The sequence below is a fragment of the Merops nubicus genome, unplaced genomic scaffold (assembly GCF_000691845.1).
Source record: "Merops nubicus isolate BGI_N331 unplaced genomic scaffold, ASM69184v1 scaffold10633, whole genome shotgun sequence".
In the NCBI taxonomy this organism is placed as follows: Eukaryota; Metazoa; Chordata; class Aves; order Coraciiformes; family Meropidae; genus Merops; species Merops nubicus.
In genome coordinates this window covers 23,014-45,691 of record NW_008600961.1, presented here as the reverse complement: position 1 = coordinate 45,691, position 22,678 = coordinate 23,014, and the positions used below count along the sequence as shown (strand labels likewise).

Sequence of the window (22,678 nt, the reverse complement as noted above, 5' to 3'; positions counted from 1 at the left end):
TGTACTAATAAAAAAAAATCCCTCCCTGATATTAAGCAGCCCCACCTTCCTTTTCCTGATACTTGAGCTCTGTGCTTTCAAAACGTCTAGGTGGGACTGTTTCTCAACTGATTTTTCAGACCCACCTGTTGAGAGAAGGCAGCTCCTGCCAGCTCACGGCCTGTGCGGGGCGCTTGGGAAGAGCAGCTGGCCAAGGTGGGCTGCTCTGCCTCTTGGGAGGTTCCGTGGCAGTGAGCCGTTGCCACAGCCCAGGGAAGAAAGAAACTGCTCTTGGGGAGATACATTGCCCTGGATTGAATGGTCCTAAAATGTAGTGCTGCTTGCTCTCATGTTTAAACATAACGTGGGGAAGAACAAGTATGGCAGGGTGTGAAATGTTGATGATGGCCAAAAGGGAAGTTCTGGTTTCTGTGTTTGTGTAGAGTGTCACCAAATGCAGCAGACATTTACCTGCTTGACCAGTTACAACAGTTGCCAAGTTAGTAGTGTTGGATAGCACTGCATAGGTCCAGATTTTGCAAGTCAGCAGTGCATCATTAAGCTTTCTTTGTGTAGTGTTCCTTAAAGGTCATGTTGGGCGGTTAATGCTAGTTGTTGGACATGCAGTCTGTGGGGAGAGGTGTTTCAGGGTTATGGGTCCATTCCACTGATTGGAAGGTTTATGTGGAATTCCTTGATTTTCTGCAGGCATCCAGCATCATTTTGGGCCTTGTATATGCTTCTGAGCCCATCTGTAAAAGGGAGAGAGAGGTAATTCCTTGTCAGGTGTCCTTCCAACATTCTCTTTAAAGTCCGAGTATTGAATCGAGAAGTGGGAGGGCAAGGATGTGAGGGAATGTAAACCCAAATGTGTTAGCCTTGCTCAGCCTCTAGCGCATGCATGCCTGTGCGGGATGCCTTATGTATGCACACCCACTGTCTTCGGACCAGTTTGGTCCTGTTGCAGTTTGCACCCCTGTTTTATCCTGCCTCTGTTTGACCCATGAGTCTTGCTGGTGAATGGTGCCCTTTGCCATGCAAGACTGCATTTGCAGACTGCAGAGCTGGGTCAGTTCTGTTAATTTTATGATGATTCCTCAAAGTTCTCCAGATGCCAGACTTGAACTGTGAAGGCATTTCTCCTTTGTTTAACTCTGTGCAAATCAAAATACTTGACACTTCCTACATTTTATTCGTTTTGCAGATCTCATGCGAAGATTGTTATTTTTTTGAAAAAAAATCCATATTAGATGCTCTTAAGACAAACAACCACAGAATCGTTTCTTGGCTGTATGAGAAGTGAATTATGATAAAACAGTTTTATCACGGCCGATAGCAGAATGCTGATAAACGGCGCTGTTTTTTCCTGTGTTTGTCTCTGGGTTTGGGTTTCCATCCCGTCTCCCACCCTGTCCAAAGAGAGCATGGACAAGAAACTATCGTCATTGTAAACAAAACTAGATCTCCTGTGACACGGCACTTCCCCAACCTGTCTCCTGCTTGTTTATACAGGTGCCTATAGAGGAATGTGGTTATTTGAAGTAAAGCGTCAGACCTGATAAACAGAGGAGTGAAGGGGTCACATTCTAGAAGTGGTGCTCCCCATCAACACTGCAGCATTCTAAAGCTGCAGATATAGGCCATTATTTTCCTTTTCGTGTGCGTTGCCAACAGTGGAAATGCAGATTGGAAATGTCCTCTGAATGTGTTTGTGTATCTAGCTGGTAGGTTTTTCTTCCCAGCTCAGCTCTTTTCCCATTTCAAGGCTCTTCCTCCTCTTCACAGAAAGAATTTCACATACCAGAGCTACATGTGTTGTTTTTTCAATCACATATTTTTTTTTTAACCTGTTATTTACATCTCCATCTTGTATCAGTGTCTCTTGCTGTTTTGTTGATATGATATTTTATAAGCAAAAATAAATTTAGGAAGGTATGGCAATCAATGTAGGTACCATTAAGAAGACTGAAATCTGCAGTTCAAATCCTCCCTGATGAGTGGATCCCAAAGGCCTTTGCTCTTGGCTGTAGGGAGGTCATCGGGGACAGCAGGGTGAGAGTTGGAAACTGCCTAAACAGATGCTTTCATCAACAAACATCCTTTTCATCTCCTTTTGAAAACACTCTTTTTTTGGTAGGAAGTCATGGTGTTTACTCTTGTTAATTTAGCATAGTAAAAGGGATATGATCTTTTTACTACGTGTCGAAAGCATGGTTTGAGGGCATTTCTAGAACTCTACTCATCCAAGATAGACAGTGTAATTATACCTGGTTTTGAAGACTTATATCCCCTGTTTATAGGAAAATAAGAAGTTGACTGGTTTTCTTCTGTGTGCCTTTTGTTTCCTGCTGTTGCTATAAAAATGTTAAGATGTGTACTTCATGGGCATTAAGTTCCCTCAAGTACTCCAGCCTGAGCAGAGGGCTTGTTCAGGGTTATGTCCAGTCATATCTGCCTGCTGATAGTGACTGAGGCAGATCTCTTCTTGTTGACTCTTCTTGAAAGACCTCATGTAAAAACCTCCATTTGCATTTTCAAGGCTTCATTTTCAGCTAGTTTTTCTTTACTCATCCAAAGAAATGGAGGCTAGTTAGATAAATAATATGGGCTTAAATCTTAACTCTCAGGCTTCAGTCCTGAACACAGCATAGCTGACTCTGTAGATGGGTGAGTGAAATATAAGTGTGAAAAATAGTTTTGAAATTTTCAAGCGTGTCTGCTAGTTCTCAGATGTTTTATGCGTTTTGGATAGGATTTACACTTCTAGAGAAGGTCTGATGAAATGGAAAGTTTCTTAATGGGTGAATTAATAGGAAACAATAAATGGTAAGGCTAGTAAACAGAAAAAAAGAAAACCTGAAGGAGAAGCTGGAATGGCACTGTCCAAGATTGAGCAGAGGAGGCAGGTTAATAGGACAGTGGCTTTCAAGAGGTAATGGATTTTTTTTTTTTCTTGGCTCTGTTTCATTAGATGTGTGCAAAATCAAGTGCTTTTTTTTTTCAGTCATTATGACTGAAGGACTTCTAGTGTAACTGAACAAATTGTATTTTTTCCTGTCTAGCTAACTTTCCCATTTCCACTTAAAGTGCACTGTCAAGTGGAATCTCATCCATACAGCCATTTGGAGATAGGAGTATGAAAGGTTTATGTTTAAATTTGTTCAGTTCAGGAAGGCTTTTACTGTAAATGGGAGCATAGTTTTTATTCTCCCTAGATGCAGCTGATCTGAAGGCAAGGTATTAAAGCAAGCCACTTCTTGTTTTCATGAGGATGGCTTCAGCTTTGTGCTTAGGTTTTGATTTTTACATTTTTTATTTTTATTAATGTTGTTTTGGAGAGCCAAAGTCTCTTTGGAAAGCTTGCACTGTGAGGAACGCGTAGTCTCCTTGCTGAAATGAGAGCTCAGAGGGGGTAACTGAATACTCCCTGCTGTCAGTGCATTGCCAGCCTGCAATAAAAACAAACATGCTCACTGAGAACAATGAACATTCCTTGAAACCCTAGGAGACAGATTTTTGCCTTTTTTAATTCAAGACAAAAAAAAAAAAAAAAAGACCCTGTTGAGGTCTTCAGGCCCAGGTGGCAGGGCCCACAGGCTTCTTACCCCTTGCCATTCAATTGATGCCTTATTAGGGCATAAGGGCCACAACTGGTCTGCATCTATGTTTTGGAGTTTAAAACATGTCCTCCTATTAAATAATTTCCCTCCTTTTTTTTTTTTCACCTCTGTTTGACCTTCTCCCAATAATTCTAGTGATTCAGCTCTGATTTTCATTAAAGTTTTCACACTGCTTTTCTAACCTACTGTGCTTCAGACCTCCAAGCACAGTTTATTTGGTAGTAACCTATAAATTAATCTGAATACTTGAAAGACTTGCAGTTGCCTGTTAGGCGGCTTGAGATACGCGAGTCCCAGGCTGCCTGTTCTCTTGTTCAGCTCTGTCTGACTTAAGGGTCCCTTGTAAGCCAGCCACTCCATACTTGACATCCCTGAACTGAAATCTTTCCTTGCATGTAAGGCATTTCCACTGCTGCTCCCTTATTTTTAGCTTTGCTGAAGATTTGCAGCCATAATTTGGTATTTGCTAAATTCTTAGCGTTCAAAGCATACACAGGCAGGTCAGAGGGCAGGTCATAGCTTGAGAATTAGCTGTATTGGGATGTAGAAACTTGCTCTGTCTTTAATTATGTGGTTTTATTAAGATAAGTTCTGGAAATAAAGTTGCTTGACTAGTATTAGTAATGAGCATTTTAGTATAAGACCAAGCATTTTTCATGACATTCTTTTTGGCTTAGATTTGCAGGTCTGAAGATTTTTGAGAACATTTATCCTAAACTTACATAAAGAGAGCTTTTATGTGCCTGCAGTGAGATTGCTGCAGTGTATGACATCATCCTAGTGTACTTTCATCAAGAGATATTGCTTTTTTTATTAGGTTATTTAATTTATTCTTTTGTTGCTGGAGTATTCTTTGTAGCTTCACTGGCATTTAATAATGTGAGACTCAGATACTGTAGTCAGTGCAAAGTATAATGAAGATATAAATGAAAGTCTGCTTTGAAGACAAAGTGTCAAATATACAAGAAGAGGTGGGGTATGGATTGTAAGGGATGAATGAAATTAAATGCATAGATCATGAGCCCAAGCAACTCCGAAGCCAGAGGCTATGCTGACAGCAAAGGAGATGGGAAGAAATTGAGAAAGCTGAGGGCCTGAATTGCAGTCTTCAACACCTACAGCTGTATTTAGAATCATAGAATCGTTTGGGTTGGCAAAGACCTTTAAGATCATAAAGTCTAACCATTAACTCAGCACTGCCAAGTCCACCACTAAACCATGTCCCTAAGTGTGGCATCTACATGTCTTTTAAATACCTCCAGGGATGGTGACTGCACTGCTTCCCTGGGCAGCCTGTTCCAATGCTTCACAAACAGTTCTCTTCACTGGCACAACTTGAGACCATTTCCTTTTAGCCTGTCACTTGTTACTTGGAAGAACAGACTGGCCCCCACCTCGCTACAACCTCCTTTTAGGTAGTTGTAAAGGGTGATAAGGTCTCCCTCAGCCTTTTTTTCTCCAGACTAAATAACCTCAGTTGCCTCAGCCACTCCTAATAAGTCGTGTTCTCTAGACTCTTCAGCAGCTTAGTTGCCCTTCCTTGGACATGCTTCAGCACCTCCATGTCCTTCTTGTGGCTCGGGGTCCAAAATGGAGCGTAATACTTGATCTGCAGCCTCACCAGTGCTGAGTACAGGGGGACAATCACTTCCCTAGTCCTGCTGGCCACACTGTTTTTTATACAAGCCAGGATGCTGCTGGCCTTCTTGGCCACCCGAGCACACTGCTGGCTCATGTTCAGACAGCTGTCCACCAACACCCCCAGGTCCTTTTCTGTGGGGCAGCTTTCCAGACACTTTTCCCCAAGCCAGTAGTGTTAGATGGGGTTGTTGTGACTAAAGTGAAGGACCTGGCACTTGGCCTCGACCCATCAATCCAGCCAGTCCATGTCCTTCTGCAGAGCTTTCCTTACCTTAAGCAGATCAACACTCCTGCCCAGCTTGGTGTCAGCTGCAAACTTACTGAGTGATCAGTGATCAATGATCATTCATGATCATTGATAAAGATATTCACCACAACAGGCCCCAGTACTCTGTGTGTGTAAGGGGTGTAGTGGGTCACTGATTTTTTCCTCTTCAATTATGGGGGCTTCATTCCATTCCCTGTCTTCCAGCTCAGGTCTCTGGGCAGTCAGAGGGCAACTGGTCTTACTGTTAAAGGCTGATGCAAAGAAGACATTCAGTACCTCAGCCATGGCCACTGTTTCTCCCCCCACATCAAGTGGAGGATGGAGGTTCCCCTTAGCCCTCCATTTGTTACTCATGTATTTGTAGAAACATTTTTTGATTGTCTTTTATGGCAGTAGTCAGATTAAGTTCTAGTTGGACTTTGGCCTGTCTAAATTTACCCCTGCACAGCTTCATGACATCCTAATAGTCATGCTTTGAAATGAGTTCAAACTGCTGGTACTTGCTAGTCTGGCTGATCAAGCTTTTGAGATTTATCTTAAATTTTGAAAATGGGTAACTCATCATGTGGTTGTTTGTTTTTTTTTTCCTTCACTGGGGTGGGAATTGCCAAACCCTGACTCTTTAATTTATCTTGTGCCTGTTTCACCACAGGTTATGAATAGTTGTGTAAAAAATTTAATGAATGTGAGAGATGCCTGTGGCAGCAAAATAATCTTCCAGTGAATTTCCCTTAGTATTATTTTGCTCTTCAGCAGTGTGATGTGTTGTTTTTCTTCCTTGGTTCTCAGAGCGTCTTTTCTTCTTTGAGCCAGAGCTGTTAGCTAGCTGTGTGGATTATATATTCTCAATTATTTTCCGAACTGTTATGTGCCTGATGAAAATCACTTTATTTTCTAGAAGAGTGTTTTTTAAGCAATATTTGGGGATTTCATTATATTCCTAATTTTTTGAGTTTACTCTGTGCCTAATGTTATTGACTGAATGGTTAATATTATTGGCTACCTTCTCTAGAGAACCAGATTTTACGATGCCTGCCCAAAGGTCTATTTGCAAGTATGATTGCCTGTACAGTATTGAATGGAGCTCAAGATCACAGATGCTTTTGACTCCCAAATATCCATCAAGTTTTCTAGTTTTCTCAGGATTTCTCCCCCCTTTCATTTCTTTCCTGTTCTAATTGTCTGTGTACCATTGCTCCTTTATAGTGTTTTTAAATGTATCTTCTAAAATTATATTACGCACTTAATGATTGTATTAACTATTGCATGAAGCCGATATTGGGAACTCATTAACTTGTTTTAAAGGTGGCACTCTGCAGCCTCAATTTTACCCTTTGGTATGCTTTTTTTTTCAGATTGAAGATGGGAGCAAAGCTGCAGCTGTGGACAAGTTACTGGCTGGGGATGAAATTGTCGGCATCAATGATGTCGGCCTCTCTGGATTCCGACAAGAAGCGATCTGTCTGGTGAAGGGTTCACACAAGACACTGAAGCTTGTAGTAAAAAGGTAAGCTTGTGTCGTTCAGTTGGGAAACCAAATGTCTTCCAGGTTATAAGATACTGGACAACTAAATTTGCCAAGACTTGGCAAGGTAATGACTTTGATTCTGGGTTATTAATGTACCTATGTGCTGTTACCTCTTCCCTGACCATGGACCCTTTGTGGAAGAAGGTGTGGGAAGAGGCAGCCTGCAGATCAGAGCAAAGCCTGAGGCAATATATTCTGCGAATGCCCTGGTGGTGTGATGAGGGGACTCTGCTCCTTTCTGTCCTCCCAGAGTGCAGGGCTCAAACTGGCTGCCAGCCTCCCCTGCTTCCCTGCCTTCCGTGTGCAGGCACGGGCAAGGATTTTTAGTGCACTTGCTGTGCAGGCCAGTTGGGCTGTGAGGAGCAGGCTGCATGGGAAGCTTTTCCTGCTTTATGAGACTATTTGAGGACTCAGGCATTTCTTACGTGGTTTGGGTAAAGAGTTCTTTCAGTTAGTTATTAGTGAAGGGGATAAACTGAAATGGTTTATCAAAATAGAACACGTTTTTGGTATGGAAACTTTTTTGCCATTTTGACTTATGACATTTCACACTGTTAGTACTAACTTGAATTAAAAATAAGTTTTATAAAATATTTTTTAATAAATTGGACAGATGTGAATGAAAGTAGGTTAAATCTTGAAACTTCTGCAAAAAATCAGGAAATTCAAGCAACAAAATCTTCCTAATTTATTGCCCAGTCTGGTGAATTGGAACTTTCAGATGAATTACTTGTTTTTAGCAAATTATACCAACCAGTGTTTCGTGTGAGATTTTTTGGTGTTTATGTTAGAATCAAAACAAGAATTTTCTTGGAACACAGAAAATGATGGGAATTAGGGTTTGACAGACATGATGATCCAGTCTATACACGTAACCACTGTCTAAGGCTGTCTTAAATGAAGACTGTTTTTTTTGTGAAACAGGGCTGACAGGTAAGAGAGGTACAAAAGCAAACTTTTTGCCTTTGGTTTAAGAAGTTAGTTTTGATAGAAGGAATTATGGGAACCTGAATCTCTTTCTCAGATGATAGTTTATATCTTCACCAATAGCTACTTCCAGAAGCTCAACCAAAATCTGTATAACCCTAAAGCTAATAAATGCAAACCAAAATGCATTCACAACTATTATAAGTCATGTTGATGTTCAGTGCTTTCAACTTGCTCTGGCTATTCTAGTAAAAGCAAAAGCACTTTTGTTAGCAGAGGTTACATCAGCTGTTTCTGTCACAGGAAGGGAGAACTTCAGGGTTGAGAGGTTTTATAGACATTAAAGAATCTGCCAAGACAGCAAGTCTTAATTACTATGACAAGATTCACCCCAAGTGGAAAACTTCCATCTTTTTTGGGGTTTTTCTGTTTTATGACAGTGACTTAGAATCTGTGAATTCTCATCTGTCTTTGGAAATGGCATGAGGTTTGAGGCTGAAATGCTCTTATATATAAGAGACAAGGCTGAGTGTTGTCACTGACAAGTACTTCAAGCATGTGAATTTGAAGTTTGATACAGCCTATCAAGCACTGATTTGCTGCTGGGGATTTGTGGCCGTTCTCTGCAGGCGACAGAGCCCCATTGCTATGCGTGCCTGCATGCAGCTTGGTGCAAAGCTGATGGATTTTCATCAGTCCTTTCTCGTCCTTCTTCTTTCTGCTTCCCTAGCACATGTGCAATGGGCAAAAGCAACCTAGCTGTTCTAGCCAAGAGGCTGAAATAGTGGCTGTTGTTAGGGAAAACATTTTTGTCTTAAATTCATTAAGACTTCCAGAGCTCCCAAAAGAGGCAAGAGACTTTTGGGTCCTTGACAAGCCTGCATAATATTAGATAAAATTTCATAAAACTTAATGAATGAAATTAGCTAGGGTTTTTGTCTGTGGTTTTTCAGCTTTACTCTTTCTCTTGGACAGTTGCCTTAGGACATCAGTCCTTTGACGGTCAGAAACCTTTTAACTTCCAGTCTCATTTTATTCTTGGCCAGCTTGTTCGCATGCACTGCTGTCTGTGTGCTGAAACAGCTTTTCTTTCCCTGTTGGAAGTTCAAATGCTGCAGGTTTTTATAAAAGCCTTGTTGCCTTCTTTCTTTCAGAAGTTACGGTTTGAACAACAGTATAGTTTTGTTTTGTTTGCCCAAAATGTTAGGCTGAATTTTTATGAGTGCTTTAAACAGTCCTGTCTTTAAGCAAACCAGTTGTTTATTCTTTGTATGAGCACTCCTGCAGGTCTGGATTGAATTGGATCAGGGAACTGATCAGGGAACTGATCTGACTACAAAATTACTTGGGGAGGTAGTTTTGAGCTGGATAGGACTACCACTTTTCAGAGACAGTCTGCACTTTAATTACAACAATCTTGAAGTGCCTGTCTTAGCATTTTTAGATTATTTCAGCTGCCTTTAGATCCACCCTTACTGTTGTCTAGGGTGAGTACCACACTTCTCTTTCACTGAGTTACATGTAAGATGAAGTATTGATCTGCAAGCCATCGTAGTATCTTTTTGTCTGCTTGCTCTGTGTGCTTTGTCTAGCACTGTGATGCTTCTCTGTAGCATTGATTTATTATTTTATTCCCTGTGGGTGTTGGTGTGATAATCCAAAGCAAAAAATAGACAAATGGTTTGAAGTTCAACAACCCAGTCTTGAAGGTTAAGAGAGTCTTTTTTCAATCACGCTTGTCCTTGCTGTTTGTGACAGCTTGAGAAGCAAAGATCTAGATTTTGTGTTGAATACTCTCTTTCGCTAGCGTTATTTGTAGTATCTATTTCTAGACTGATCCAGAAGTGAAAAGCAAACTCTTTGAAAACCATCATGTGGAAAAGTTACTTTTTAGCGAAATTATTTGTAAAGTAGAGAACTTATTTCTTATTAATGTGAATAGAGTTAATCAAAAAAAATCAGGTTTTATTTGTATCTCTGTGGAGGAGCGTGTCCGTGTGAAATTCCTCCACAAGGGCCACTCTTTCAGACAGTAATGCCACATCTCGTTCTCACTTTAACTATTTCTGTAGCTAGGAAGCAGTAGAGGATGCTATTTTTGGTTTAGAAGTCTGATGCACTTAAAGCCAAGATCAAGTGAAAAAACTTTACTGTAGCGAGTAGCATGCTTCATCCACAGTCATTAACTTCTGACTGCAGCAAAAGTTTCTCAGTGGTAGCTGAGTTCCACAAAATCATTTTGACCCACTATTTTTAAAGAATCTGCTGCTTGACTTGCATAGGTAAGATAACATTGGTCTCTAAATAAAAGTGCCGCCAGTACCAAATGCTCAGCATAAATGTGCTGCCTATCCACAAACAGGCTTTGCTGTATTTTTTGGAAATGTTGCATAGTTGTGGTCTAAACCAAATCAGGACTGTGCAACTGGCTCAACAACAAACATGTTGTTTAAATAGGTTACATACACTAACAGTTGAATGACTGCGGTGTACTTCTGGTCTTGGATGAAAAGAGGATTTGGGAGGCTTCGTGTTGTTTTCTCAAGGGGATTTGTCAGAACAGCACATCTTAATCACGTACTAGTTCCTCAGTGTAGCACTGAGTTGTTTCTCGAGTAGATTTCTTTCTTAGGAAAATGGAAAGGAAACTGTACTTAGGACATTTCTTACAGGAACTGTGTGTGAATTTCTCTGGGTTTGGAAGAGATGTCTGTATGTACGCATGTAAAATTGCTCAGTGTTGATACTGAGGTGGTTAACATATTATGTATAATTTAATTGTTCTGCATACACTTGTAAATTAAATTCCCTTCTGTTCATTAAATACTATCTCTATTCCTTTGCACATGGCTAGACATAAGTGTATGAAAATTTGGAATAGTTTTTCACTATGAATTCATGAGACACATTAAGCTGTTAAACATTGGCACGAGGGAGGCGCTTCCATTTGTGATTGACTGATGTTAAAGGGAGGGTGGGATTATATGGCCTTCGGGAGCCACCCTAAGAAGGTATGTCGGAGTTGTCCCTTTGGCTGCTTGAATCATCTATTAGTGACAGTGGGGATAGGTGGGCAAGGGAGGGAGTAGCCATGGACTTCTTTTCCACAAGGTCCGCTGGTGGCTGGAAGCTGGACTTCTGGTTTAACTTGACCAATTCTGCAGGCACTGCCAATGCCTGAGAACCAGCCTTAAAGTTCTGGAGTAGTTCTGGCCACGTTGCCCACACGTGTGATTGGGCATGCTTTCTTTCCTTCTCTGGAGCATTTAGTGCCTTTATGTGACCAAAGTGGAAGCCAGTTTTGCAATGCCCTTGTTAGAGCAGAAGGAAGGTGAGTGAGAGCAAACACACTTGCCATCGGAAGCATAGTCCGAATACTGAAATTTACTGTGCAGGATCCTGATAAGGGAAGTGAATGGTGTGATGTGTGAACTGTAAACACCTACACATGGAAAGTTAGCGTATAAGTTTTTAAAAATTGTTACTGCTGGAATACTCTGTGAAACTTGGAAATATGAATTTGTGAACGACTTTGGGAAGATGAGAGGTTTTTGTTTTCTGTACAATTTGCAGATATAGATGGAGAACTGTGAGTTCTCCCTCTTACCCTGTATTTGGCTACTTGGTCTAGTTTTATAGATAACAACAGTATAAGAAACAAATAGAAAAATACACATAATTTTACAGATTTTAAGGAAGTATTATATGTATTTAGGTTATGGGTATGGTTAAGTATTGCTCAACAAACCAAATACATTTGTGGAGGACCAGTGCTGAGTAGGAGTAAAATCTGTTTTGCCATGAAATTTGTTTTCATTGCTTCTGGAACTAGGGTTTGTTATAGCAGAACAAATAGCAATGATTTCTCTCTTATGCAGTAGCCATAATACTTCCTTTTGGAAAATTGACCTTGTCCTTAATTGACCAAGAACAGAGTTTTATTATTTTTTGAATGCCTATATTTTCAGCCAGCCCTTGTAAATAAGAAGGAAACTGCAGTAGAGCTTGCCAGGGTTTCTGTAAGAAGTAGGCAGGTATGACAGTACCTTGCTACCCCTGTTTCCTGGAGTTGAGGTGGGTGTGGAATGGCCTGTGCTTGTGCAGATCTTTGATCCATGCACTTGCAGAGCGGGTATTTGTAACATGCACAGAGCTTTCAAGTTCAAGGTTTGAACATTTCTGTAGGACTGCAGCTGGTGGAAGGGCCACATCATTAAATCCCTGGTTTGCAAATTCACTTGAGAAATAGGTTAGTGCATTGCTGTAGGCCCACTCTTCTGCTCTAAGCAGGATGGCTGGTTTTAAGTGTGTGCCAGATAGGATGTCCTACCAGCCCCTGCTCCCAGAGGTTCCCATGATGGAGACTGGAGCAAGCCATCTGTGTCAGGAGATATGACAGGACATCACCAACCCTCTGTTTTTCTCCTTTGGTGCTGCCAGTGAGCTGCCGTGGCTCATGGGTGGAGAGCAGGAACCAGGTAAGCACAAAGGTAGCACGCCATGCGAACTGTATGGCACCTACAGACCTGGATCGGGAGCCCTTGGTGTGGATGTCCTGTGTTTTAAGGAGTGCCTAGCAATCCCAGCAGGATCTTACCATAAAGGAGTACGTAATGGAACACCTGCCAGATAAGCCACTCTGTGTGTGCTCAGTGTGGGTCCTCAGAGGAGGCCAGCTGGCGTGGAGCTCCCCTCCCACTCAGCCATGCCCCATGCCTCCTCCACTGGCAAACCCAGGGCTGCCCAGGCCACCACTCTGCTCCTCCTTCAGCTGTGTGGTCCTGCTCTACTGGTGGAAGGAATGGACATGACAAAAAGAGGATCACACACTTCCATCAGATCATACCTTGGAAGAGCCCTGGTGAGGACCATTTCCCCTGGTTGCCTTACTGTTGGCACAGTCACTTGTCCAAAATATGTGAATCCATGTTCCCTGCACTATGACTCCAGCAATACCACCTGGGTGTTCAGATGTTTCCTGTGCCAGCTGTCTTTTTGGTGACATGTACATCTAAAAAGTACTTGTGCTTCTTAATTTTCTGCCTACCTTGCCCATTTCTTAGCTGTATTAACATGATATGATTCATGTTTTTAGTGACAAACGAATGGACATGAGGTGAACTAAGTTCCTCCAACTGGTGGCGTATTGTCCCTTGTTTCAAAGAGCAAGTTGTTGTCACATTTTTGGATGTTTGTCTTGTACGACTGTCAGGACTCTCTCAATACCTATGTTGTGGCATGTTTTCATCTTGCAGCAACTCTCATAATCGACTTCTCTACAAATCAAATCGACTTCTCAAAAAAATAAGAGAAAGCCAAAAATACAATGGATGTCACCATGTTTTACCAAGTCATCTCCGTTAGGGTGATGTTTGCAGTACTAAGAAGGGCATAGGCATTTCCTTATAGGTAAAAGGAATCCTCTATAATTTGAATATGCTTATACAGAAGGTTACATGTGGCAATAGTGTTAAGTTTTGTGAAATGATTACCAAAATTGGACAATGTTGCTTTTTTGTGGAATGGAATATGCATCAGACATTAACAACCTGTTAGTAATGACTGGTTTTTAGGGTTTGGGTTTTTTTTCTTCAGTCCTGCAAGTACCTGTCGAAATGGTTAATTTTGAGCATGAATAGTCTCATCCAGGTTAGAGAGAGGACTCACAAGACTGAAGCTGAAAAAAGTATACAAGTGCTACGGGATTTAACCGTAGCTTTTTACTGGGTCCTATGTTGGATTTATTCTTAAAACTGCTTTCAGCTGGTGGATTTCCAGGTAGGCAGTGAAAACTGTCATGTATAGCCCCTTGCGTGAGAGTGAGAAACAGGTGAGCGTTCTAAAATTTGGGAGTCTGAAGATGTACTCATTTCACATAGTACCTTCATATGCACTCACAGGGCATTTTTGTGCATGAGTGTGTTTGATAATACTGTAAATCTCTGCAGACTCCTGACTGAAACAGAATTGTATCCACATTCAGTAAAGACCAAGTAAATAATGATTTTCTGTCAGGAATCTTACTTGAATTTGGAAAGAATGCTTCTGTAGACATATGCATTTTGGTGTTGAATTGCTTGGGGTTGCTTTTAAGTACTTGAGAGGGTTGGGTTAGTAGTAATACTCCTGTTTCAGTGTGTTCCAGTTCTCCGTGTGTTACTTTTATTTTAGGTTACATATTTAACCTACTAAAGATTAAATGACTGACAAGATTAACGACTTGGACACTTCTTAAATGTTTCAGTGTCGAGTAGCCTACCATGTTGAGTGTAGAGATTTTATGCTCTACTTGGTCAAGTAACTACGTGGAACACCTTCCTACTTGAAACTATTGTGAAAAGGTTTTAAAATAATTTCTCAATCCAACCCTTAACTCTGAAAATATGACCACTTAAAAGAAAGGCAGGAATGCAAGAGCGTTGTGGCTTTAGTTACTGAGTAACTGAAGAAATTTGCATCTTATCTTTTCTACAAGAAACCCATTTTATGGTCACTGCTGCTGAATCTGAATAATACTGGATCACCTGGCAAAACAAAGTCTGGCACAGAGACACAGCTGCCACACTGCTGACTTACATAGCCCTTAGACTTTTAGTCCAGCTTTGTGCTGAGTGCAGAGGAAGGGCAGAGTGACAAAAGCCAGGATTTGGGGAGAATTCTGCTGGGTTGCAGTTGAGATCAGGGCCATTCTTTGGTCTGGCTCATGGAGCGGCCTTAGCAGCAGGTAGGCATCCAAACCAGGGGTCACATCTCATGGGCAAGAAAGAGCTCTGGGGAATGGTAACATCTCCAAAAGCTGAGCTGGCACAGGATGTGTCAGAGGAAAATAGCTTTCCCAAATAAGACTTGAAGCATGTCATCTCATGGCATCGTTCTTTGTGGAGTCTCAGTAATTTGCATCGTGTGGCTGTAGTGCTTTAACCAGGAATGGGATGAGCTGAGGCAGGGCCGTCTCCTGAAATGCCCTGGGACTGGAACTCTCTTTCCCCACTCCCATTTTTGGGTTACCTTGGCCGCAGTTAGGTAAATCACAGCTGAAATCAGTGTGGGAATGCACCACACCTGTGTAGAAGCACCAGCACTTGGAATGTGGTTTCTGAGGAAACTGGATTCATTTGGGACAGCTACCGAAGGGTGAGTTCATTCCGGTAAGTGCCTGGGAGGCAAAACACACCCGTTGTTTCTGACCACAGGCAGCGCGAGGGTTTCCACAGCCGCGTGTTCCAGGGATGTGGCAAGTTCCTTCTTGCTGAAGGCAGCTCGCTGGGCCAGCGTAGGCAGCTGCCGACACCGTCCTGGGCAAAGCACATCCGAGGGCTGCTCTGCTTCCTGTTCCTCGCTCCTGATCCTTTGCCTCGGCCCCGGTGAAGCAGCAGATCAACACTTCTGTCTCAGACATCCAGATGTGCCTGTCTAGGTCCCCAAGGCAGAGCGAGGAAAAACCCTTCCAGAATAGGAAAGCTTTATCATGGCAGTCTATGGTGAATTCAGCAGGCAGGAAGATCAATGATGTCATACCTCATAAAAGTTAATACCTCTTTGTTGATAGTGCATATCTTACTCCTTCATGAAGCTGCTGCTCCATCCTGCTCAAGCCTGTGCGGCTGGGCTGGGGTACAAGGCAAACCGGAGCAAACTGCGGTGGTGAAATCCTGATCTGCTCAAGTGAATGACTGAACCTCTTTAAAGCCACGAAGACTGGGTAATTTATTTGCGTTCATTTGTTTTCACAGACCAAAGCAGAGCGTTTTGCAGGTCTCGTTAGTTTCTTTTTATGTAAAATGCAGCTTATTAGGTGGTGGGGCTAGGAAGGGGGATGCGGTGCTGGGGCAAGGTAAGGCTCCTGCCCGCATGGCCGCTTTGAAAAGAGGCGCTGCTGGCTGCGGTGTGGTGCTGCAGTTTGCTCCAGGTTTAGACGCAGGCTGACTGGCAGACGCGGGAGGTCAGACCCACTGGTTACCCAGCACGTGGGACTAGGAAGGAAAGAGCAATACTACAGACTATAGGTCTTGCTGTGGTTGAGAGCAAGGCAAAAGGTGATTGTATGCATCTTTGGGTTTTGGTAGGTGACAAGAGGCACTTTAAGGCAAGAGAGGCTGCTGTGCTAAAACCAAAGGGACCTATATCATAGAACTGTCAGTAACTGTCTATCAAAAGACTGCCATTCTAAGTCATCTGAATATTAATAGGTTGCTTTCATTAATTCTGTCTTGCAGAGCCCCTCCCTCTACCCAGAAGTCCATAAGTTAAGCACATAGTTGTGGTTTGTTTTTTTTTTTTTTTCAGATTCTAGGTCCGTTCTTTTTTAGGTTTACTTTCTGGAAGTCCCTTATGACAAAATACTGGAAGCTGAAAATGCAAAACCAGGAACTTTTGTTTTGCATGGAAAAAAATGCTGCAGTTCCGTGTGCTACTTCCAGACAAATGGGCTGACTTTGTTGTTAGAATTTGTCAGCACTTTTCTTGGAAAGCTTAGTAAGAAGGGAGTACAAGGTATTCAGGTTCTCACTGCATAGTGACGAAAAACAAAACAGCAAAACCACAAACAGTTAAAATGTTTTAGCTCATTGCATTGAATTTTAGTGAGTTACAAAAAAAAAATAAGTGTCAGAAAATAACCTGTGAATTTCACATCTCAGTTGGAGCGAGTAATTTTAAAAGTGCCTAAAATCCCAAATCTGCTGCATAATCTCCTTTTGAAAACAAAGAGAAAGATCAGTGAATGTATCTTGAAGTCCATGTTCAGAAATGGAGACACCTGGAATCTCTCCTGACTTCTGAAGATCACAGCTATAGCAATTAAATGTCTGGGGATTTCTTTTAAATGTGCAAATAAGTCTGCCTGACCACAGCAGATGTGGGGTTTATTTGTTGTTTGTTTTTTTATTATTATTACTCTGAATAGCTTCAAGTCTGTAGTTTTCCCCATGGTTGAATCCTTTGGCGATAGCGCTCTCTTGTGGCTATTATTTTCATTAAATGACTTAAAAGGGATTTCAAAAGCATATAGAATTTAGAGTTTTCTACGTTAGAGCACACAGAGTCTCTTTTGGATAAGCATTCCTAAATTAAGTGTGGTAATATATATTTTAATGATGCAGGAAGGTCAGTCTAGGCAACAGCATCCCAAATGTGCTACCAAGAAGATGTTACAAGAGGCACAAGTATTGAGCATTCAGGTTCTTCACTATTTTTCATCTTTCTATTTTTGGTAAAAAGCCATGTGCCTGAGGGAGGACAGATGAGAGGCTCAGAGAGGGGTGAAGTCCACATTGGCAGCCAGCATCAGATGGAGGAGAGGCTGAGACCAGCACCTTTAGCAACACCTGAGACCAGCACCAGGCTGATCAAGCACCAGCAACAGGCTTGATGGCAGATGCTGCTTTTCATGTGGCTGTGCACTCAGTGATGAGCAGGTTACTCCCCATGGCTTTGGTTGTCAAAATGAAGAAAAAAAGGATCTGGGAAATATTTCCCAGTGAAACTGATACATATGTTCTTGGTAAAAGATTTTCACCCAGCTGATTCCAGGGATGCGAGAGGACAAGGTGGCAGCGGTGACTCTTGACCCGTTCTGTTTTGGAATTACAAAGCTGTTAACTGGTGTTTTATTTTTCAGTTGGGAGATGAAGCCTTCTGGAAACTGGGATTGTGGCATCCAGGGGTTTCTTTTGAACTGGGAATGTATAGGTTTCGCTTTTCAGAAAAGTTATCGATGAAAGTTGTTTGGTACTACATAGACTTGATACCCTTGTGATTACAAATCCAGCATCATAGCGTTATAAGCTCATCTGCAGTACTACCAAGTGTGTGAAATTGGCTGTAGGCTCCTTTTCCTTCCACACTGTAATCCAACAGCAACTAGAGTAATGATCCCAGGTTCTTCACTTAATTGTGCTTTCTTGGAGAGAAGCAGCTTTACACTTGTGATAAGGCCTTAAGTAAGAGAGGTCTTTTGCCCTTAAAATACTTCACTGAAAATTGTCTGTTCTTCAGTAGGCTGAAATCTTTGTGCATGGCACTTTATGGTCACCCACCTTCTCTGATCTTTGGATCCTGTGTGTAAAATACGGACAATCCCAGTACTTTTAGGGACATTTTTAAAATTTCAGCTGGTCTTTTGCAAATGCTTTCAGAGCAATTACATGACTATTTACAGCTGTTTTCCATCAGATGTGGTGCTATGCCCAACATGAAGGTAAGATGAAGGTAAGATGAGATGAAGGTAAGTAAGATGAAGTGAAGGTAAGATGAGCTTGCTTCCTCTGAGTGCTGTTCTGGCTGCAGTCTAGCAGGATGTCTCATCACTATCTGATCACAGATTAAGACTGGAAAAACACTTTTTAAAGCCAAATTAAAAATCCTATTTGTCAAGTATATTTTGAGGTTCAACTTTGCCTTTTCTTTAAAAGTAAGGAGGTACTTGCTCTTTAACTTGTTTTTCTTCTTCTTTTTTACCACTGTACCAGTCTAATTCTAATACTTTTTCAGACAGTGAGTTCAATAGTACTCTGTGCAATTGTTTTTTTTTTTTTTTTTCTGTTATATAGAGTGAAAATGGAGTTGGTGCTGGAAATTCAGGAAAAAAGTTTTTTTCCACTTGGTTTTACTTCCCTGTTTTACCAAATAAGTCACCTAGTGTAGAACAGTATTTGTCAGCTGGACTTTGCATTCTTATTCACACGTAACAATAACTTTTTAGACTCTTTCAGAAACAATGTTAGAAAAGTGACCCATCTAATGGAAGTCTGTCTGTCTTTGGACTGAGTGTGTGTGCGCCCACATGCGTGTGGTAATATTGACAAGCAAAGGGTCATGTAGCTTAGCTTTATTCACACTACTTCCAAGAACTCCTCATTGTATTATTTTTAACATCTGTGAGAAATCAATACTCTCACCTTTATATAAAGTTAAGTAATTTTTTGATAGAATATTGCAGTTTGGCTGGGAAGGTTTTAGCCATATGCTGTCTAACTTCACCAAGTTCACACAGCAGAGCTATTGGACTTTTCTGTAGTTCTGCCATATACTGTCTCAGCTAGATTTCTTCTTAAAACCCAAATATGCCTGCATAAAATAAAAGCACTTCTTGCCATTTTGCCAGCCACCTCCTCCCTCCTGAAGCTGGAAGATTTCTATAAATCCACAGCACTTCAGCATTTCCTTTGCAACTAGAAGTGCATCCTCTAACCTGTGAGAAGCTGTTTGGTTTTCGTACTGTGGATGAGGGTGGGTCAGTCAGTAAAGACGCTGTGGTGCCGTCAGCTTCTCGTGGCAACCGGTCTGCTGTGTTACAGCACAGAACTAATAAACAGGTAGAGGCATGTGTGTTTAGTGCGAGGGGTCACTGAACCTAAGGAAAACCTCATCTTGGCAGACAGACCAGTATAGAAGAAGAAAATTTCTCCTTTTTATTCTTCTGGACTGATCCTTAAGGATACAGCAGAACTAATCTTTTTCATTTTCCCCCAGATAAACTCTGTGCAGCCTGTTCCTACGTCTTTTATAGCCTCAGGTATGATGATGGTCAGCAGCCATAGCAAACTTACACGTGCAAATCTGCCCAGCGGTCAGGGATTGTTGTTCTAACTATGGAATAAAGCTGATTTTTTCAAAAGGTTATTGAAATAAATTGTCCTGTGAAAGAATTCCACAGAATTTGTAGCATCAGTTTCCCTAGGGGATGGAAGGATGTACCTACCACTTTCTCCATAGGTGAGGATTTCCAGTGCCTTGCTGAGGTTGGTTATTTCCAGGTGAACCACAGCCTGCCTCTCTCTGGAGGGAAGTGCTGCTCCTGAGAAGACTGATTTGGTTTTAATGTATAAGAAAAATGTCTGTAACTCTAAAATGCTATCAACAGCCCATCAGATCTTAAGAGGCCCAGGTTGTTCTGAAGATTGTCTTTTCGGCCTGTGCCTGGGGCCCAAGGAAGGAAGGGGCTGGGGAGAAGGGGTGCTGGAGGGGATAGGTCCCTGCCGGGCTGGACTGGGGGCAACACTTGGGAGGCTCTGGCAGCTCCTCGCCCCCGTGGCCCGTCACTGGTTTGGGGGAGCAGTTGAGGTGCCTTTCTCCTGGCTTTTTGGTATGTTACTCGCTGTCTGCAGGGCCGGTAAAGCCCTGCAGTGTTGGTTCCAATTTGTCTGATGAAAATTTCGTGATGGGATTGTTGGAGTACAGTCATGGTGTGCTTGCCCGTTTGCCTCCTGGCCCTCACGCAGACCTGACTTTGGTATGCTCTGTGTTGGCAACCAAAACCACTCACCTTCCAGTGACAGCATTTGCAGTTACTTCCTGATAGGTCTGCAGCTAGCTTTTTTGGGACAATCTCATCAACCCCATACCTATCACCAGCATAAATGGAGTAGCAGGGTCAGCCTGTTAGCGAAACTTAAAGTATCAAGGCCTGAGAGTTTTTCAGTCTTGAGCTTTTATTGGTGTGAAAAGAAAATTCAGTGGAAAAAGTTTCCCAGGCTCCAAGCAGTTTGCTGACAAGCGTGGAGGTTACACAAGGGTGCAAGGGGATTTTTACAGAACAGTGCAAGAGGAAATGAGTATGCTGATAAATGCGTGAAACCAAAATTGTTTGTTCCTCCCTGTAAATCTGAAGGGATTGTGAGATTCTCCTTTGGAAGGAAAGGAATGTAGGAATATGGAGTAATGAGCAAAACTGGGGGAGGGAAGGGGGAATCTTTTTAAATACAAGTGTCTTACACAGTTTTGCGAAGGGAGGGGGCGATGTTAAATACTCCTCTGCCTGATTTATAATTTCTTTTCTTACTGCCAGGCAGTCGCTGCTTCCTGCTCTTCAAGAACATATGCTGTGAAGGTGGGGTGCTGGAGCAGCGTGGGCTCAGGATGTGCTTCTGTCTCTATCTGCTTAGTGGTGGCCAGACAGAGCAGCCAGCTCCATTAGAGAAATCCTTAATCTAGAGAGGCTAATTGAGCTTCCCTCCAGTGTGAGTCGCTTGGATAGGAACTGCACATTGTATTTGTGGGGCAGGATCCCAGAAGAGTTATGATCAACTTCTGTGGGTTACTGTTGGTATATAGTTAAGTGTAATAATACGTTGCAGAGCATTGGCATGTAAAACATGTCACACATTGCTGCTGACTGCACTGAACTTCAAGGAAAGCTATAAAATATTAGAATTGAATTAATTGCTCAGAGCTCATTTGTAGTATTCAGTATATCTCTTTCAGCAATCTTTTTTTATATATGAAAGACACCTTTTCTATTCTTTGAGAGTTTTAAAACTTCCCTGAGGGACCTCTACACCACTTGTAACACCAGTGCTACAACCCAATTTTCTTTTCTTACTGAGGAAGAGTAAATCTAGTACATATAATGGAAACAACTGAGTATTCGCTGTTAGATGGAGCCATATTAACTGCTTTAGGTTTAAAAAGAAACGTAGGCACAACTTGCATTGGAATGTGGTATTATTATTTGTTGTGAGATTGTCTGTAGATACCTTGCATCAGGACCCATACCTTAGTTTATATGAATTCAGTTATTAAGCTAGTCACTTCAGAAGGATGTTGATAGCCCCTGCAGCTTTTTTAACACAGAAGCTTCAGCAGCAGGAGTAACTATATACAAATACTAGCTAGAGGGTTTTTCCCCTGTATTTTGTCATTCAGTGTAACTGATCTGGCCTTGGAAAATCACTGAGGTAGTTTTCTTTGTGTCCAAGCACATGTTTCAGCTTGCGGGTTTGGGTTTTTTTTTTGTTTTTTAAGTTTTCTTTTTGCCATATTGACTCTTTTGTAAAACTTATTCTTGGTGATAATTAGGGTGACTAAAGATTGAGATCTGAAGGGTTGGTGTGAGGTAGGTCAGAAGAGGACTAATCTATTGAAGATTTGTGTTGTTATTGCTGTGAAGAGATTCTGTTTCCAATCTTACTCAGAAAATAGCCTTTATTGTGCTGTGAAGTGACTGAACGCAGCTTTCAAGTCTAATGATTTTAAATTAGGTGCATATCTTGGCACATTCTGTTTCTGCAGAACAAGCCTAAAAGCCTGCAAGAACATTATCCACTAAACAAAATCAGCTCTGCTCTGTGAATCACAGAAATCAGAACTGTCTGGTCACTAAAACTTCCAGCTCTAGGTGGTATTAATTGTTTGAAGGCTGGTGTACATTTGGTCAAAATACAGCTCGTATGTGTTCCCAGGGTACCCAAATCAAGGAAAACACCATTATTGCCATTAATAAGTTAAGTAGGGGGTTATATTTTTTTTTGATCAGCATAAATCTACTGAAGACCTGAGTGTGTTTACACAGTGGCTGGACTGAAGTGGGTTCTTCACCTGAACCAGCAGCTCTGGGAGCTCCTGCCTTGGGTCCTGAGCTGTGGGGGGAGATGTGAGGGGTGACCACTTGTCCATGTCACCGCTGTTTCTCTGGGGCAGGGTCCAAAGTGGCTGTCGTGCCTGAGTCTTTGGCACAGATGTTGCCTGTTTGATAGCCTGTGTCTTTGCGTTTCCTTTCCATAAACTGTCAGTCATTGTCTGTCTTTGCATTTCTGGAAGGGTCTCACATATTGAGAGGAGCGAGGAAATTAAGCCCTCTGTTTTCAGGGTTCATATAGAACTATCCAATCATTTTGGTTGGAAGGGACCTTTAAGATGATTAAGTCCAACCATTAACCTAACACGAAGTCACCTTGGCTCCAACCTTGCCAGAAGCCTCTGCTTCACAGCAAAGCA

General features: G+C 41.9%; 1 protein-coding gene across 1 annotated transcript in view; it reads left to right on the top strand.

The window, feature by feature from the left end:
- The window catches only part of LOC103770574 (protein Shroom2-like), a gene marked incomplete at its 3' end in the record, with an annotated part of 85,648 nt that overhangs the window by 40,829 nt on the left and 22,141 nt on the right, over window positions 1–22,678 (top strand). Inside the window, 2 exon segments of the mRNA XM_008937839.1 lie at window positions 5,077–5,103; window positions 6,864–7,015. Coding sequence (XP_008936087.1) covers window positions 5,077–5,103; window positions 6,864–7,015 — 179 coding nt within the window.